This window comes from Zonotrichia albicollis, chromosome 3 (assembly GCF_047830755.1).
Source record: "Zonotrichia albicollis isolate bZonAlb1 chromosome 3, bZonAlb1.hap1, whole genome shotgun sequence".
NCBI lineage: Eukaryota > Metazoa > Chordata > Aves > Passeriformes > Passerellidae > Zonotrichia > Zonotrichia albicollis.
In genome coordinates, this window is record NC_133821.1 from 93,404,929 (window position 1) to 93,425,031 (window position 20,103).

Genomic DNA, 20,103 nt, shown 5'->3' on the forward strand with positions numbered 1-20,103 from the left:
AGCACTGGGAACTGTCTTCCTCCTGAGGGAGCTAGTGAGTGTCTTATATCCATCCTTTAGTCTTTGGTCATCCAAAATTCTGATGTTAGTGACTGAGTCTGTATGTTACTGTATTAAATTATTCTGATAGTCATTTAAACCCTACATTGTTCTTTCTAACAATAAAAGAAAGCTATTAAGTTCTGGCAGTTTAGTATGGCCATCTTTACTTGCCAATCAGGATTCCTTTTCTTCAGTTACTCCAATATGTGTGTTTGGCTTATAGGTTTAAATTATGCACTGTGTAGATCTCTGTTTGGTATGCTGGTGATACACAGCATGAGAAGAATATTTGGAGCAAGGTACATGCTGTATCTACAGCAGTGTTTTTATTCTTCAATACTTCTGTAGCCAGAACTTTGTGACAAGGCCCAACTGGTAATGGAGGACGTACTCTTTAAGAGAAAAAACTTATTCTGCATCCATAAAAATGAAAATATTTATATAGTCAATAACATTTTGAGTTTTTATATCAGTCCTGGAAAGGAAGCCATCCTAAAACTTTAATTTTGCAGTTTAAGCTACCAGTTCCCTTAGTTTTCTATGGGATTTACAGGCTTTAAGATGTTTGCTGTTTTCACTGGCAGAACTGATTGCTAAGGTCAGGATGCTGCCTTCTCACTTATGTTACATTTTTTGATGATATGTTCTAAAATAATGATAATCTTTGTTATCCTTTGAGGATTGTACCAGAAAATACAGTTTTAGTGTTTTTCCTGAAGGCTTATGTTTCCATCTTTTTTTGTCATAGGTGTTAGCCATAATGTCCTTAAATACAAACAGAAGATCTAACACAAGCACTTCTTAATATTTTATATTTAATGCTGAGAGATGTAAAGGATTAGTTCTTCCTGTATTGAGTATCTCACTTGAGATCATGAAGTTTTTAATGAGATGTTATGTGTGGAAACATCTTCAGCTATTGGAATGGACCAGAGAGGAAATGGTGGTGATCGCCCTCTCTGTAGAAAGAGACTTTCTTCAAAATTCTATCTAAAGAAGTTGGTGATATCCACTTTTCATAATAGAAATGGAATTTAGAGATTTTTGAATAAATAATGTGGTTTCACAATATTACATATGAGCTGTGCAATCTAACGTAGCACCTTTGTATTCGCATCTGTGACTCCAGGAGAGAGATTTGTCAGCCTTGATCTTTTCAAAAGTATTTGCCAAACGTGCTGAGGCAGGCTTTCAGGATATTTTCACACAGCTGTCAGCAGTGTTGAATTTGATGCTATTTTGCTTTTGATATTAATGTCTTGGAGAAACCTGAAATCATAGGATTATGCTATGGAATCAAGCAAGAGACCTAATTAATTAAAACATGTTAAATCGTTTCTCTTTTGGGGAATGCCAGGATTCAGGACTACTTTGTTGGGTGTGTAAGAAGCTGAGCAAAATGTAGTGCAGCAGCACTTTTCAGTTCCAAGACTATTTTCTTTAAAAGCTTCTGGTTTTCCTGTAGTATTTCTTTAACATTCATCAGCAAGTATACCTTCCTTGATTTATTTTTCACATTAGGACATCTATGAAACCTGTTACATAAAAATATGCTTTTCCTGTTTTCCTGGGGAAGCAGTTCAGAAACATCTTTTTTGAATAAAAAAAAATTATGATGTTTGGAATAGTATGAATGGCCAATTATTATCTATTAAAAATGTGTTCAAGAATAAATATACTTGAATTTAGGCTTTTTAAAAGGCAAGTAGTATGTTGTCTAATCTTACCAGAAACAATTTTCTCTTGACGTCAAAAGGAAGGTGCATCCATGGGCTTAAACTAGAATCCAGTGCTATGCTTTTCAGGATTCATTTTTGGATGCTGCAGCATATGCTGCTGCTCTATTGATTCCTTTTCATTTCATAGTGATTTTTGGATTAAAGAGGATTTAATTTTGACTGTGATAAGGAATTAATGATTTTTGCTGACTGAAAACCATATTTTATTGAATGCTGTGGTGACAAAACAGAATTGCAAGCACTGCAAACTTAAGTGGTTGTTACCATGAGAAGTAATTGGAAATAACAGCTTTCTACATGAAAACAATTATCCAAGGCTGAACAAGCTTCTTTCTTGAATCTGTAACACAATTAACCTCAAAGTTATCTAGTAAAATAAAAGCTTCTCTCCTTTCATAGAAGCTGGTAGGGGTCATGCTGTTTGAATAAGACTACAGAGAAAACAGTCTATTTTCAGTTCTGTGTGGAACATGTCTGAAATTTATGCATGATGTAGGTAGAGACTGCACATCTCATACTATGATTTCTTGGTGGCAAAGGGAATGTGGTGCATTGTCAGTTGATGCAGTGCAAGAACATATAGAAGAAAAGGTATTTTAGTCTGGTCAGAATAAAATCTTCAGAACAGATAGGAAAGTAAGAAACTAAAGAAGCATTTTAAGGGTCAAGAAGATCTGGGGCAAGGAAGAAAATAGCTTACTAAGCTTGCCAGGTGTAACAAGGGATTACCAAGTACACTATCAAATGCAGTCACAGAATCACAGAATGAGCTGAGTTGGAAGGGACCCACGAGGTTGAGTCCAGCTGCTGGCCTTGCACATCACCATCTCTCAATCATGGGATCAGTAGGCCAAGCACCTACATCTGTGGCACACTGGACTAGCTATATAGTGTAGCTGTCCATGCTATACATAGCTGTTTTGTGCACACATGCATGCTATATATATATCTACATACAGCTGTTTTTATAGCCTGCAGCTTTTAAGTAAAAACAGATACCTCTCTGTTCTGGCAACCATGTGAATTATACCTATATTAAAGTAGCATAGAAGAAAGTTTATTTCATATCCAGTTCTGCACAGCTATTCTTCTTGTTAATCTGAGATGATTCTTTAATAAATAAATATGTGTAAAAGATGTGTACAATTTTTTTTGGGGTGCATAAATAGTTGTGTGACTCAGGAACAGAACAATTCTAAATACCTAGATTAATATAGATACAGAAATAGTGTCCTCAGCCTATTCTTGGATTACAAAGAAAAGCAAACATAGCCAAAATGAGAGAAATCTGAGGTGTTTTCTCAGAAATCTCTTAGCATCGGATAAGGTAGTCTGCCTCTTAGAGATTCCTGTTGTGAGGGAAAAAACTCATCACAAACAAGTCAGCTCCTTATATTGTTTTTGGGGTTTTTTTAATGTTTTAGAACAGTCTTTGACATACATGAAATGAATTCTGCTTTTTATTCCACTAGCAGAATCCTTCTGAGCTCATTACCCATTGCATAATTTAAAAGCTCATCTATTTTCATTCATTGTGATTGTAAAGGATGCTCATGGACAATTTCTTTTGGATCTTCTGTATTGTTCCTGAGACACATGTCGGTTTGAGATTATTTTTTTCCATCCTGATTGTCTTGTATAGTGTCTCTTTTACACCAAGTGATCACTTCCATAAGGATTGTCTGATTCTCAATAACTGTTTCAAGGCTGTGGCATTTTCCTGAAGACCACATTGGAATAGTATGCTTTCTTTTTCTGGGAAGGCACAAAATTTACTTATATACCAAAGAAGAAATTCAGTGTATATACAATAATAAAACCCAGTTAAAAACTGTACTTATAAATGGAAATGCCAAACACAAATTCATCTACAGGCTTATTTCCCAAACACTCATTCCCCTTATGACTCCTGTAAATTAATTTAGATGAGTTGTGTTATTTAAATGAAACACTGAAACAACTGTGTGCATACAGAAAATAGTGTAATCTAGAAGCTTATTTGTCCTTGTTTATCCAGCCTTGGGTTAACCGAGATTCCTGGTTAGCTGAAAGTCGGTCATGTCCCCTGACAGCTGTGTGCAGTGTGCATTACTCCCCTGCTCATCCAGAGAGACATCTGAAACCTTCAGAATAATGGAGTTGTGGGTAAGTGGGTGAGCACTGCACGAAGCACATTGCTGTCTGGGGACATGACCAACTTTCACTTAACCAGGCATGTCAGTTAGCAGGAAGTTAGAAAAACACGTTTCAGGAGATGAAGTGTCTGTATGTGTTCTTTAGCTCTCTGCTGTTAGTAGGTTTGTATCAAAGTTTATATTCAGGAGAGCTGCAAAACAATTAACTGCAGTTAACCAGGGACTAGGTGTTGGTTGTCCTGTGACCTTTTTGGTTAGTTGACCTTTAATGTAGCACAAGTAAATTGTAAAAATCCTTGAAAATACATATCTGAAGCTATTCTACAATATGAGTCTGCTTTTGGTTTCTTCATTAAACTCAATTGAATTTTAATTGCAGTGTTAGATTCTCAGCTGGCTAGGTGGGGCAGCAATACCCTGCAGAAGATCCTACTGTGCTCCATCCAGGCTTTATGATTGCAGAACTGCATGCTTTCAGAGAGCAGCAGGAAAGGGCACAGGCAGCCAATAATAACACTTCATTTCTGTAGCAGCAGCATCTGTTTAAATGATTGAGTGACATTCACAAGGCTCTTTGGCTTTGCTTTCCATGAGGAGGGTTGCAGCTGTACTGCAGGGCTGTTTCTAGGAGGCAGAGAGATGCCTCTGAAGGGCTCACTGATTCTTGTCAGACAGACAATTCTCTGTGGCTGAAAGGAGCTCTAAGGTCATCCCCCTACCCTGTAGCTACAGAATAATGTGCTGTAGTGGTGCTTTGAGAGGAGAGACTGGTCTTGGGAATGGAGGCAGGAGGGGCTGTGCTCAGTTAGCAGAGTACAGTCAATGACTCTTGAGTACTTGGTTTGGGCTTCAGAGAGTTTCCTAAATCTCTTGAACATTTACAATGTAGAAGGCAATTTGTGTCTCTCCTATGATGTAGGTGACCAGGAGCTTTACTGCTGCAGTGAGAGGGGGGTTATACAATAGTGGATGAGAATCTGGTGCTGATATAAGTAGCAATGGGAGATAAAAATCAGAGTGGTGGTTCCATCCCCTTCCATAATTCTGGAAAGCGTGGGATGTTTAGGGACTGCAACTTCTTACCCATCTACGTATCTCAAAGACCGTGTATTATTTTAAGAATTCATTTAACAATGAAGGGGGAGAAGATGGGATGTAACATGATGAGAGAAAAGATGTTTGTGCAAAGTTGCGCATTTAGATCATGCTACGTAGCTTACCTTGCTTTAGAGTGAGAGGGAGGTGCTTAGTGTAGGTTCTGAGAAACAGGAAATGCACTGAAATTTAGAGTAAGAGTTACTTGGTCCCTGTAAATGGGGTCTTGTGCACTGACTTGACTTTGCTGTCATGCAGACATAAGGTATAAAATATTCCCTTAGAATCTACTACTGCATTCTTATACTTTAAATGGGACTTTATGTATCTTGATGCAAGTGACACTTAATATGGCCTTTGAAATCAAGTGTGCCCACAAATCCTTACTAATTTTTTGGTGTTTGTTTTCAATTTTAGGATTAAAGAGCCCCTTCAGGACAGTGTAATAGCTACGTATGAAGAACACGAAGATAGCGTATATGCAGTTGAATGGTCCTCAGCAGACCCGTGGCTGTTTGCATCTTTAAGTTATGATGGGAGACTGGTTATTAACAGGGTTCCAAGAGCCCTTAAATATCATATACTGTTATAATTTGTTTGAGTTATTCTGGAGCTGTTAACTTGATGTACTCAACTGGTAGGTATTGTTAAAGGGTTTTTTCAGGATCTGTTTTTTTAAGTATAAAAGTTACAATTTTGTTAGGAATATCTCTACTGATGTGGACTTCTAATTTTTTCTTTTATATTTGCCTTATGGAACTATGATGCATTTTCTGAAGGCTATGCTACCTAGATGATTGAGGGGTTAATCACTTTATGAACTCTAAAGTTTCTGGTGATATTGGGTACATTCCATACTATTGCTTTATTACATCAGATTTATGCAAATATAAGGAATTATAGAAATGTTATTATGCTGATACAAAACTGGGTCACTGTAGGTTTCACGTAGCAGAAGTGATGTACTTGTTTTCAAGAATAATATTCTACATTTCTTGTACATGCAGCCTTCTGCTTTTAGCTAGGGCCGTGTTCCACTAATTGTTCTGGCTATAAATACAGTTGGAAGTGGTCTTAAAAGGCTTTCTTAATATACCATCTAATATTTTAAACACTTTTTCTCCCACTTTTGCATGTCTTCAGAAGGAATGTTTTTTGTGAAACCTTCAAAATATAATTTTCATTTGAGCCTTTTGGTAGTAGCAACAAAGTAAAATCCTGCAAATTGTGAACTAATTCTCAGTTCTCAGATACGTATTGTTTTGCAATTCTCAGATATGTATTGTTACTGGAAACAATATTAGTCTTTAACCAAAATCTCTGATATACTCACATAATGTGTTATCCCATATTTATAGGTTAAGTTGTTCTTGAGGGACTCTGGAGCTATGCTACTGTTGACCTGAAAAATCTCCTCTAATATTTGTCTACTTAGACTTTCTTACCCTACTGGATCTGTGCCAATCTCCAGTATGCTGGCATAATGTAAAAGGCTTGCAGCTAAGCACAAAATATCCTTTGCTGTATCCTACTTTTTGCAATAGGTGACCTAGACATTGGTTGCTATGTTGTTTCAAATACTGAGAACAGGCAGATGCTGCGCTGTAGGAGAATAGGCAGGAAATTTCAAGCGTAGGTGGAAGGCATGGTGAAACATTCCTGTACATATTGACAGCCTGTCTTCCCCTGGCAGAGCTTGCACTAAGATGAAGATTTGCTGTTTGCTCTTTGTGTACCCTGGTTAACTAATATTAATTATTCCCTGCTGCCTTTTCAACACTATTATTTTCCTTTAGCTTCAGAACTTGGGTATGTGTGACAGTGTTGGTTGTGGTAGCATTGTATAAGACTACTCTGAAGAAATGGCAATGAACATGAGATGGAAAGATCAATACCAACCTCTTCCAGTGATGCCTCCTGTCGCTATGGCAACTGTTGGTGTTAGTGGTGAGGGACAGCGTGCTGCTCACCTCTGCTTGTCCTTACCCACTCTTGGATCGAAATGTCCAAATGTGATTTGTTGTGTCCACACAGCTGCTTCTGTGAGATCACGTTTGGAGAGCATGACTGACTGCTATAGGCCAAAACATCCAGGAAAGAGGACAGTTGAATTCCATTACTGGCTTTCTTAAGGAGCTTATTTGGAAAAATTCATAGGAGTGAAGTAATCCAATTAAATCATCTGTACTATTGTTTGCATTTGTGTTAATGATGTTACCTATGTGTTCCAGAATGAATGCTTCATTGGAAATTCTGATTATCTGATTTTCTGCATTTATATTTTAAACTTGTGCTATTTCAAATCATTTCAATCTGTAATTAGGCATGAGCCATTCACCTGTATACTGTAAGAAGAACTACATTTCCAAATCAATAGTACTTCAGTTGTCTGAACGTCAAAATCCTTGGCTGGGCTGCTGCTTTTTATGTGGAGCTTTACATCAGACACAAAATATTGTTGGGTATCCTGTCTGTTCCGCCTGTGTGCCACCCTCCCCACCCACCCCTCTGGAAAAAAAAAGGAAAAAACCTCTGCAGTATATCTTTGGTATACAGCAGAACTCCTTAAAGATTTCTTCACATTAGCAATAAAGGTCTAATGAAACTTTGTCTGGCAGTGTATATGGGTGGCAGTGTGAAGGTGATGGGGAAAATGCCTGACATTGTGTGGGATTTGACTTGATTTTTAACATGTAATAAATGCAGGATAGATTTCAGGCTAATTTCTATGTGGCTGTATTTCCTTTAATACTGTAAGCTTATATGAACTGGAAAGCTCTATAAACAAATAATATCAAGAAATCTTTTGTTTTAGTCTTGTTAAATATGTGTATCACTCAGTAGGGAAGAAGAGAGTGGATGAACACTGGAAGGAAGGGACTAGCAGGTCCAATTTGAATGAAAATGCATTACAGTAGAATCAGGAGAGTGGGAAGGGTCAAGTTTTAATCATTTTCGGTTGTCTGTAAAGCAGGATCTGGGCTGTGTGTACAGCACTGGCAGCAATATGGAAGTGACCTTCTGAAAAGGAAGGTTTTTGACAAGGTTTCATCCCAGACTGTTGGAGCAAGCAAGCTGCTGTAGGATGAAAGCAAGGGTTCTAGAATGGTGAAATGGCCATTTAAAAGGAAATAGGAAGCAGGAATAAATCATCACGTTTTGTGGCAGAAAATTAATTACCAGGGAAGTCCACAAGGATCTGTGCCTAGGCATGTGCTTCACAGTGTGCTCATGACCTTTTGGAAAAAGGGCTGTAGAAAAATATGGCAAAGTGTGACTGTTCAGAGAAGTAAGGACGGCCAAAGAATTATGAAATGGCCTTAGCTCATGGATGATAAAACGGTAGATGAAATTCAGTGCAGGAAATGTTAAGTAACTAATATGGGAGAAAAAAGTTATTTTATGTACTGTGGCCCACCAGTCTTGGGGGTTTTTTAGGTCTTTAAAACATCATCTTAATAGAGGTCAAATTTTTTATTTAAATAAAATGTTGGGAATTACTAGTGAGCAAGTAAAGAAAATAACACATTGTTAATCCTCCCAAATAATTTATATTCATAAATCTTTGGTGTATGTGCATACTGTGTGTAGCTGTGGTTTTTTCCCTCTTCAGCCCAATGTAGTAAAATGGAAGGATTTTAGATGGAGTGACAGGAATGAGGAATAGCATGCAACACCTGTATGAGGATAACTAAATAGAGTGAAAGGCAGATGGTTGAGACAGAATGATAAAAGTCCATAAAATCAAAAGTGGCAGAGGGAGAGGATGAATAGGGAGTGATTGTTCACTGTCTCTCCTGATACCAGAACTAGAGGTTGTTGAATGTATGGTGGCTCAAAGCATACGAAATAAAGTGGTCTTCACAGGCATGAAGGTGACCTATGGCACTTGCCTTTAACAACCCTTTCCCCCAGGAAAAAAAATACTTGCACAAAGAAAAAAATCTCATTAATCTTAAAGTTTACATGACTTGGAAGTAACTGAAACAGTACTTGAAAGATGAAGCCAATAAAGGTTGCTAAATATAATGTCAGCATCCCAGGCTTAGAAAAATCCTTTTGAACCATCAGTTGGTGGACACTACAGAGAGTACTGGCAGAGAATCCCTATGTGGTTGTCCAATCTTAAATTAACTTCCTGGACATGTGCTATTTACCAGAAAAGGTAGAAAATGGAAGTTAAAAATAATCACTTAGCCTTTAAAGTTTTGTGTCTAGAGCTAAGACAGCTCATTGCTCCTGTGTGTTTCTTTGCATGTTTGTTTCTGTGTATTTACTTTTATTGTGAGTTGTGTTATAGGGGATTTCAGAAAACTCTCATGTCTCAGGTGAATTTCTTACAGAATCCTAGTGTTGTGTTTTGGAAACAATATTGTTGCAAAATATTCCTTGGCAATAACGATGAAGGCAAGAAGATTTCTGTACAGCAAGGAGCCCATCACTGCTTTGGAAGTTCAGATCATGGTCTGACTGAGCTCACAGCTCTGGGTTGTTTTCAGTGTCTCTGAGAATTCTATTTACAGTCATATAGCACCATTGGTAAGCACAAAATTACTCTGTTTTCAAGCACCTCTTAAATTATTTTTCTTTCTTTGAAGATTGTGTCCAGGTAAGAAACTTCAGTAGGTCTTGATTTTGAAAAATTGAGTTAGGGTATTCCTTAAAAGTGTCAGTCTTGTTGTCTAAAAATTTGTTTCTTTCTAGGTTTGGTGTTGAAAATCTTTTTCTTTTCACAATTCTATATTAATATGTCTCTGGTATGGGGTTACACAACTGCTTGATATGTGGTATTTTTACTCCACAGAAAGTGAATTATTGAAGAAGAAATGAATTTATAATATTTCATAAAGGTTTTGAGCATGATCTAAGTGAAACTGATCAAAGTCAATACAAATCTTTACCATTTAATGAGAAACTTGAAATAACAATCTGTTTAACTTGAACTAAAATGTTGCTAACTTAATATTAAGAAAAAAACCCAACCCACCACCAAACCACAGTACTCAGTACTGACCTGGACTTTTCCTGTGGTGTTAGTGCTAAAATTAGCTTGATCTATCCTGAAGCTGATGAAGTTAATGAGCAGCTTGTCAACATCAGAATGAATGAAGAACATATATTGGATAGTTTAGGGACTCTGGGTGTTTGCTCTAGGCCCCTAGTGCTTACCTTGTACCTTGAAGTTGAGTGGAAAGAAGAAGCCATATGATCTGGATTATGTACAACATTTGAATTAGTTTAAAACAGTGCTTTGTAAAGAATTAAGCTTCCAGAAGATAGAATTTTCCAACAGGGAACAGAAAGCATTAATTGTGGATTGACATCTGCATTCGGAATTTCTTAATCTTTCAGCCTGATACCTCAGGCAGTATTTGAAACGGAAATTCTGCAGCTGATGCAAGATAGACTTGAGCAGTGTCTGACTAGTCTGACACAGCAAGACACCACATGGTGTCTTAAATGCCTTTGATTTAACTGGAGCAGTGAAAATAGGTAACCATCATTAAGATCAGCATTTGGATACAAGTTTGTAGTGCTATAGAGCTTCCATTTGGCTTCACAGAGAATGTCCAGGATATTTTTTTCTTTTTCTAGAGGATATGAAGAAAGTGTAAAAATTGGCTTGTGATGCCTTAGATATGAATGCTGTTCTGAAGCTGCAGAAAGCCTATGATTTCTGGAATAGCATGTGAAGTGAGAGAGAGAACTGCAAATCAGTTTTCCATGAAGCCTGGCCTTCCCATAAAGGGAGCTGCAAAGTGTGAAGCCATGGATAGATCCCTGAACAATTTGCACATTGCTTCTGCTCATTCCACCTGCCACTTTGGTCAGTGAAAATCTTGCAAAGCGAGAAGAAAATGACATGAACAGATCTGGAGTAAAAGACACAGGAGAAGAAAAAGTAAAAAGCAAGACTGACAAATACAGAATGAAAAATGAATTGAAAAGGACAAGATCAGGGAAATTTGGGTCACGTAGAAAAGAGAAATAGGAAAGATGAAAGAAATTTGCAGTAAGTGAAGAAAAGGATACAGGGGTAAGGATTAAAAAAAATCCAGTGATATTATCTGCTTGTTTTCGCCATGATATTGAAATTCCTTAAATTTCTACCATGTTAATCTTCCTATGTTAACTGATTTAAGCATTAGAGAATTGCCATTTATGTTGCAGCATCTTAGTTCGGGTATTGAAGATGGTTCATGTAGGTTATTAATCCATAAGTTATTAGTTCAAGCATGTACATTCTAGGGCTTTAGGATTTTTATTCTTCATTATTCTTTCCCTTCTGGTGTGAAGTTATCAGATGGTGTAATTAACCCAAACCACCAGTAACGTGAGAGGCAGGAAGAAAATTTCAAGTGGGCTGCTAATCTTGAGTCACACTAGTTTATTCTGCAAAAATACTTCTTTGTGACAGACACTTTATTCCCCTGTTTATGACTTCAAGAGATTGTTGTAGTCAGAACATCTCAAGATATTAGATGTGATTAATTAAGTATCTGAGGCCCACTCTTCTTTCCATACTAACTTACTTTACAGCAAAAGAATTCTGAGCTACTCTTGAGAAAACTTGTTTGGTGCTTTTGGTGCTATGGCTGCTCCAACTTCATAAGGGAGTCTTGGTGCTCCAGCACAGAATATAGCTTTGGGGGGAAGGAGATGAATGAGTCTTACTAAATCCAGGAGTGAAGTACCCAGTGTGAAGATGCCTGGCAAATGGTTGCCACTGCCCTGGAGCAAAGGCACAGCTGCCAGGCAGCTGGGGTGAGCAGGAAAGACCCTGTAATGTACCTTCTCAACAAATTGTCCATTTATTCTGATGGTGTGCCAAGTTCAGGATTTTGGCAGGAGGGACTGTGGAAAAACTCCTGAACAGAATGAATTGAGGAGAATGTGGAAGACCTTGGAAAACCTAAGATACCACATATTTACTGATGGCAAGTCTAGATTAGCTGAATCCTGGGGTGGCAATAGACTTGGCAACAAACTCACTTGAGCCACTGCCACCTTCTAAACATTTGCAGAGGCCTGAGAAGACAAGAAAGACTGGCAATTGCAGAAATGGTATTGATATTTGAGCTTTGTGGAACAGCAGTGCACAGAGTTGGATAAGGAAATGTGTTTCAAAATGGGTAAATTTTAGCCAAATTATGAATGTTTTATTTGTTTGTTTTTAGTGGACAGGTTTTTCTTATAAATACGTCAAAATACTGGCAAATACCAGAACTTAAGAGATCACATTCATGCAACAAAGTGGGGATTATGCATTTTGTTACAGAGAAGAGACACAATTCTAACGCAATGACTTATATGATTTCCCTTACACCGCTCTGTTTTCCAAGGAGGATGGGTGGAACATACTATATAATGGTAAATTGAACTTGTCTTCAAACAAGTGTTTGTTTTACTCATTTGAAAGAGTTTCTGCTAAGGCAAGTAATGAACAAATTTTGACTCTGCCTGGAAAATAGTGGATGAGGAGAATGCCTGGAACTTGACTTTGCAAAGGTTGTAAATACGAATGATCTGTTTTCCAGCGTGCAGTTTTTGGGATAAAGAACTCGAGGACTTCCAGCCATGTCTCAATACACACATACAATATTTTGAGAGGTTGCCTGTCTAAAGCTGCTTCCAAACAAAGGATTATGCAACTCAGGATAATGATATGCGCAAACAGGAAAGCATCTTCTTAAGAATCTGTCTTTATCATGAGAGTAACTGCATAACACATTTATTTTCAAGTATGAAAGAATTAGGCTTTGGTGGATACATGTCTGCCAATAGCAGCTGATAGGTGGATAGAGCCATAGATGCTTCAATGTTGTGCCTTTTTTTTTTTCCCTAGAAGTCAGTTTGGGTGAAGTGGAAGAAGTCTGGTGCATATTAATATTGGAAAGTCTGCTGAAGTAGGCACAAATGAAAGCTTCATCACAATGGAAGCTGTTTAATACATCACAAAGCAAACACCAGTGAACTTCAAAAACTTCTGACCATCCTGTCACTTGTGAGGGATGGTTACTTGAGCTCAGTTTCCTAGATGGACACATATTTCTGATCTGTGTTTTAATGGTCTATTTCCAGCATTAATACAATTTGAATATTTTCAATGTATTTTGTGAATGACTAAGAAAAATGCTTTGCATTTTTTCTGTTGCAGTTTACAGGCACTTCTTGTAAAGTAAAGGAAAAAGCTTTTGGTTTTCAGTCTTCATGCTGCTTTATTGAGAGGTATTTTGGTTTCTATTTCTGTGTCCTACAAATTCTGCAGGTTTTGTACTGGTCATTGTTGAGGGCTGAGCAGGGATGAAAGCTGAGCATGACTGACGTGTTCGTATTCATCAGAAAACAGAGTCAGCTGGAGAGAACTAGGGAGTAATTGCTGCAGTGCTCCCTCCCTTGCTGCTTCCACAGAAAGACATAGGCTGTGGGGAGGAAGCTACCTGAGGTTATTAAGATTAATACTGCTGGAAATTTCAATCAACTCACACAAGGCTGCTCCTCAAGGCTGTCAGATGCCTACCGCCTTCTCTGAGTCAGGCGGGGCCACATCAATTTTGAATTTCCCAACAGAGATTGCTATGATTTATGAGTTTAGGAGGCTGATAAATATGGTTAGTTGAAATAATTGAATCAGAATAATTTCAGTCAGCTGTGCTCAATTTATTTTGTCTGATAACCACAGGAGGGTGCAGTTTTGGATAGGGAGTTTCATTTCAAGGATTCCTATCACAGGAAAGACCTGGATTAAGAGCAACTTAATTCTGCTACCAGGCCTGTATGACAGACTTATGACCTGACTTAAGACCTGTCAGAACCAAAGAGTGAGTACCTAGGGCTCTTCTGGTATTGCCCATGACAGAGGCTGAGTGAGGTCTGGCTTATTTATTTATTGTGGGATAACTTCTGCTGGAAAGGGTAATGAGACTTTTACTACTTACAGTTTGAAAACCACTTTACTATTCAGTTGAGAGGGTGTTGTTCTTACCACTTGTTTTTAAAAAATTACTTGCCTTTTAATGGAATGTTTTCACTTTTTCTGAAGTAGTGATGAGCATCAATTTTATCCTTACAGCAAAGAGAGCACTCATGCATCCCTGAAAAGTGCCCTATGAAACTTTTAAAAATAATTTTGTCCCTTAGTCTAGTATTTGTCTGTTGTAACTTTCCCGCATAGGTGAAAAAAATGGCAATTTAGGTGGATTGTCCTAGGAAGAGTATTGAATATAAAGGGTGCTGTAAAACCAGGTGGTGAGCAGTGTTGTGATGACTGGCTGAGGTCAGCAGAGATTGGGAAGCCTAGCAAGCAGAGCAAGGGAATGGGTGAAGTGTGTTGCAGACAAGTGTTGTTGTCATGGACAAGATATTGATGATAATGTGAGAGCTGCAAGCAGGGCCAGGTATGTGGGAAAAGGCAGTGGCTTGTGCCTGTCTCAGGCAAAAATCTAACAGGCTGCTGGGTCTAGCACTAGGCTGGGTCTCATGTCTGGAGTACACCTCAAGTGAATTTTCCTGGCTAGGAAGATATTGTCTTTTCTGCTGCTTGGAACAGAGTTGTAGAGTGGCCATCTTCCAGCTCCATTTGTCCCATTAGGATTTTAGACCTTTGCATTTTGATGTCTTGTCCCTATTGAACTCTTCAGCTGCTAATGTTTTCCACCAAAAACAGGGCTACCTTTGTCTGCAGTTTTATGTTTATTTTGCATGGCTTTTCCCCACACACTTTCACACTGCTTTTTTCAACAGCCCATCAGCTTTCTCAGAAGTCATAACCATAGCCAGGCAGCACACCAGAGGTGACAGAGACTGCTGAGGGAGCAGCTTTCCTAAGTGATAATCTGTGTAAGATAAAAATGGACAGCTTTATTCTGTGGTTAGCCAGTAGTGTAGGCTGCTGCTAGACATAGGTGTTAGCCCAGATGGTTTGTGTGGGCATGGATATACCAACGGCCATGTGACATAACCTGGCCTGCACATCAACTGCTCTGCTCACCCATGGCTGAAGAGCAGTAGGGTAGGTCCTTCAACAGGGTGCTGAGGAAAAGCCATAATTCCACAGGAAGAAATATCTCTCTCTGACATGTTATTCTCAAAGTTCCCTTGCCTTAGAATTTAAATGTTTTAGGATTCTTCAAACACTGGACATGATCATCAGTTTGGGGAGGAGGGTGTCCAAATACTGGGGAACTAGTAGGAGTTGGAGGTGAGGTATTCTGGTTGACCCTAGAGACCCCATAATTTAGGGGCCCATTTTGGCAGTTGAAGTCAGCATCAGACTTCAGTGTTTCAGATACAGTGAACTGCTGTATTGAAGAAAAAGAAGCTGGTGCACTCTGTTTGTATTGGAAAATAGTAACAAAGCAATTTTTTGAATAACAAAGTCGTGCTAAAATTCAGCTTCCCAACTCTGGTGTACAGTTTAATTCCTGCAATTCATTCATGATGGTTCTTTTGACTGACATGATTCTTCCTTTTGTCTCCAAATAATTTGGTACCATCTCTACCTGTTGTAACTTATTTCTGTACATCATATAGGGGCCTGTTCTGTCTAAAGAATGTCCTGTGAGGTGCTGGATCTCTTAGTGACTGCTGCTCTACTGTGGCAGCACTATTCTATCTGAGAGTACAGCAGAAGTAAGGTAACTTAAAAGAAAAACATTTGCCAAGGTTTTACCTACTTGCTTTTTCCACTGCTCAGCACTTTAGGAAGATGGTTCAGTGAATAACTCTTACTGCATCTCCTTGCTGAGGTCTCCTTGCCATGAAGTGCATGTTGTGTCAGTGGAGGGGGAAGGATATTGTGAAAAATCTGCTGCTTAGTCAGGGTGTGGATATAAACCACACAAGATTTTCCAAATCAAATTTGGATTCGGGGCTTAGCATAAAATGAGGGCACGAAATAACTATATCCTGTGCAGAAAATTCTAATAGAAAAAGTCAAGATTACAGTAATGCATTCTGTGTGGTCTTCCATGAGTAGAGAGCAGCAGAATGGCATGTGGCAGGACTGTCTCACTTGTGTCTTTGCTTCCGTTGCTGTGAAAAGCATTTTCAATATTTGCATAATTTAGAGCACGACATTATGATTTTCATAGCTTCAAATTGGAGTAAAGCATTTACATAATCTAATTAAATCATGTAAATGTTTTATGATAATATTCAAGTAAGTACAAAACTTGTTCCACAGATGCATCCCTTTCTTAGGCCATTGGGGAAGCTGAACTTAGGCATGCAGATGTATGTTTCTTGCCCTGCATGCTCTGGGAGGTCAACAGGGTACTTACTGAATGCTCTGTTCTTAGTATAACCTCCAAAGCCTGCTTCTCAGAGCATCATCCTTCCAAGAAGCTGGAAGGTAAGCTGGGACCAGAGGGAAAGGCAGAGCAGATTTAAAAGGCTGCTTGCAGCCTTTTATAATTTGAACGAAAGCGATGCTACTGCAGTATGTAATAAATTGCTTCCATTTCAGTGAACATTAAAATAATCCCATGGTGACCCTCTTAGCAGCAGCCCTGCCACATTTGGTATCAGATCTCAGAAAGCATGCATCGTGCTTGGATGGGAAGCTACCAGGGGAAGCCCCACAAATCCTCCTGGTAACTGTTGGGTTTGTTTTTGCCTCTGGCTGCACTAACTCACAAAATATTGGAAGCACTTGGCCAGCATCCATGATGAGATATGCTGTCTTGTAGTGAGATTATTTAAATATTTTTCATCAGCATACTCTCACTAAGCTGTTTTCCACAGCAGTTCTTAGTGAATCCTGTCTTGGCCAGGGTATACTACTGCAATAAGGATATGAATTGAACCCTGATTTTCAAAATGTAGCCAAAATAAGCTAATGCTAAGCCAGTACTATTGAGATTCTTTTAGAAAGTACAGCAGCACTGCTTTGCTAAAATGAATTTGTGTAATAGACAAAAAGGTAGGTTCTTCAAGACAAGGCCCCTATCTGTTCTAAATAAGCTCATTGCCGTTGATTTTTATCAGTGCCACAGATCTGCTCTAACTGGTGACAGAAATGTGTGTGTGTATACACTGCCACAGTTCTGTGCGCTTACAGTAGTTATAATGTTTAGGTTAGGATGTTACCTGTGCCTGGTTGTTGAAGCCTGTGTGCTGTTAGAAATACAGGACTGTCTGCAGACATGATGTGGAGCTGGCTTTGCCTACACCATGCCTGTGTTGAGCCCAGCAGCCCTGATTTTTAACTGAAAATGTGGCTGTCGTAAAGCTCCCCTTACAACATAGTGCAAAATCTGGGGATTCTGTTATTTATTGTCAAAGCACATAACAATATCCAAAGGTCGTAAATTAGTTTGGAGCTCAGCAGTACAGAAAATTCTGAATATGTGAAAGTCACTGCTAAACTAGCTGACAGAAAGGTGAAATATACCAGTAGTGAATTAAGTCTTCTCTAATTAGATATAGAAATCTAATTACTTTGCAAATTTTTTGTCTAATTTTGAAGGGAGTGAAGCTAGTGTAAATTTAAAATGGAAGCAGAGATGTTCAGCACGTAGTGTTAACTGCCAAGGAGAAAACACAGTGACCTTATTTGCAGCTGCACATGCATCATGTGTAGGAATGCCTGTCATAGCCATAATGATTTAACATCAGGCCAGACCAATATTTCTTGGTTCTTCCTCCGCAGTGTAGGCAGTTTCCTTTATAGGTGGAATGGGAAGCTGTAGGTGTTTCTGGTGAAAAATGGTAATGTTAGAGAGGTGCCCTTTACTACAAATCCAGCACTATTCGCTTTAGTTCACCTCCCAAAAAAGAATTTGCAAAGTCACAGCCTGGGGAATGAAGTCACAGGTGGGTGAAGTTTTGGCATTCTCGGACTCTGTTTATTTGATTATTCAGCTGTATCTGATTGTACAGTGTGAAATCATAGTAGGTGATGGGGATGTTTAAAGCTGCTGAATTTTATTTTAAGGTGCCAAGACTATTTCATTGCAGGAAAGAATCCTTTTAGTTTAAAACCTGCAAAATTTTGGGCATAGTAGATATTTTACATTTGGACATGAAAACTCACAGACCTGTTTAACTCCTAACATGAAGACATTTTCATTAGAATGGCTTTTCATACTTAGCACATTTTGTAAGATTACTTGTATTAAGTGCCACTAAATATCCCATGTGAATTGCTGTTATTAGTTCCATAATAAAATCCCTTTTGACACTATATTAACAGGGTTATAGTTGAAGTATTTGGGCATTGAACACTTTCTGTGTTCAAAGAGTAAGGACTTGAAAAATCAAGTATAAAATACGAAAGGTCTGACAGTGTTGAGATCAACTCTAAAAGGATAATAAATTGATTTTAAAAAAATACAGCTTCGTGGCCCTTTCTGATGTCTACTTGTATAGATTCAGTCATTTGGAATGAGTTGCCCTGTTTCTTTTAATTCTCTCGTTTTCCTCTTAACCTGCTCCAGTCCACCACTGCAAATAGTGTTTACTTCTCATATGGATATGGCCCTGTTGCAAAGGAGCAAATTGGGGGTTTAATTTAATTTCCTAGTCTTTGTCCTTAATATTTATGCATAATCATGCAAGTGAGAGCACCATTTCCACGGGGAAAGAGGACTTCAGCTGAGCCTTACTGAAAAATTGTGTGTCCAGCCCTAGTGTCTGTGAACTGCATACCTGCATGTCCTTAAGACACTGAAGAAGCCACATGTAAATACTGCAGGAAAGTTGAATATCATAGCAATACCTGACAGCCCTCAAAAATTTCTGAAAGAGAGGATAAATTGGGTTGTATTAAGAAGAATTCTGCAATTCTTAAGCTCTGTTTTCTGGCCAATAAAAATTTTTAACCACCAATATTCCAAAATAAAAAAAGAACTGACTTGATCACGTTATCTGTATTTGCCTTTGTATGTTGTTCCCAGCATAAGAGAGCCTGATCGCTAAGGAAAATCTGTCTTGCTAGGTTCATTCAGTACTTTTTCTGAAGGTTTTGGTGTTTGTAATGCAACCTTTGTGTGTTCAGTACAGCTTTTTAACAAGTTCACTACTATTCCTGGTCTTTTAAAATGGTTTTATAAATGCTGTAGTTAATGTCAGTGACAGCATGCTTAACATGAATGAAAGAATGAGTCAGTCTAAGTTTCAAAAACCTTCAAGTCTAACATGACTTCTGTCTTGTCCTTGATCAAACTGATTGGCATGTTATTCTAGTTGGCTGTAGCTTAAAATAATAACTGTATTATTATATATATTTTTTTCTTGTCTTGGGAACACGCTGGGTCCCGTTAATCTCAGTATTCTGAACAAAGAATCAGTTTTATCCTGTACAACTACAGTGTTTGTACACACAACTTAATTTTGTTTACATAGTATATAACATCAAAAGAGAGAAAGAAGGATCCCTGTTGTAATTATAAGAATCAAAGGCACAAGATGGTTTAAATTATTTGAGTAAATTGAAGAGATGTCTTTGGATGTGCCTGAAAATCTTTGCCAGGGTCTTGAGGTTCTGTCCAGAAATTCACTTTTTAGGTCATCCTTTTTAGCAATATTGAAAAATTGCTTTCTGTTGATATTTATCAATGCCCTCATGATTTAGGGGAACACCTGTTGGTACAGTTTTTTGTTAGATAAGTGTATAATGGGAAGAGAGTACTTTTTTTATTTAGTGTCCAGATCTTACTTATAAATGTCTGAGTCTGCTCAGGAGCCAAGATCACATCCTCAAGAATGTCCTTGTCCGGTTTATCTCGGCTGTTTGAGGGGCCTGGAAGGCCCAGGGGTGGCCTTGGGGCAGCCCGCGCGTGCAAGGACGAGAAGAGGCTTCAGTTCTTCTTTCTGGTTTTATGTTTATTAATTGTTTATCTAAAAGATGTTCTTTCAGCCTAACAAAGATCCGCTCAGCAGTCAGCCATGGGCACACTGTCTCTGCCCTCCCGGGCAGCACCTATCTTTATACCCTTTGTGACGTATACAATATTTATCATTTTTTCCCCAATACCATCTATTCTCATAACTCGGTGTACTCTTAGTAATAACCAATAGAAAGGTGCCACCGTGGCCAAAGAAGATGGAGGAGAGGAGGAAGAAGGAGGAGGACAGGACACACCCCAATT

At 38.4% G+C, this 20,103-nt stretch overlaps 1 protein-coding gene across 2 annotated transcripts in view; it reads left to right on the forward strand.

Annotated features, from left to right (window-relative positions):
* The window catches only part of EIPR1 (EARP complex and GARP complex interacting protein 1), a 91,770-nt gene extending 72,064 nt beyond the window's left edge, over nucleotides 1–19,706 (forward strand). The window contains exon 10 of one of the 2 annotated variants that reach the window (XM_005487224.4): nucleotides 5,429–19,706. In XM_005487224.4, the coding sequence (XP_005487281.1) occupies nucleotides 5,429–5,603 (175 nt within the window). In that variant the 3' untranslated portion in view covers nucleotides 5,604–19,706. The remainder of the gene's footprint in view (nucleotides 1–5,428) is intronic. The other variant, XM_005487225.4, reaches the window with a different exon arrangement.
* Nucleotides 19,707–20,103: the final 397 nt, after the last annotated feature.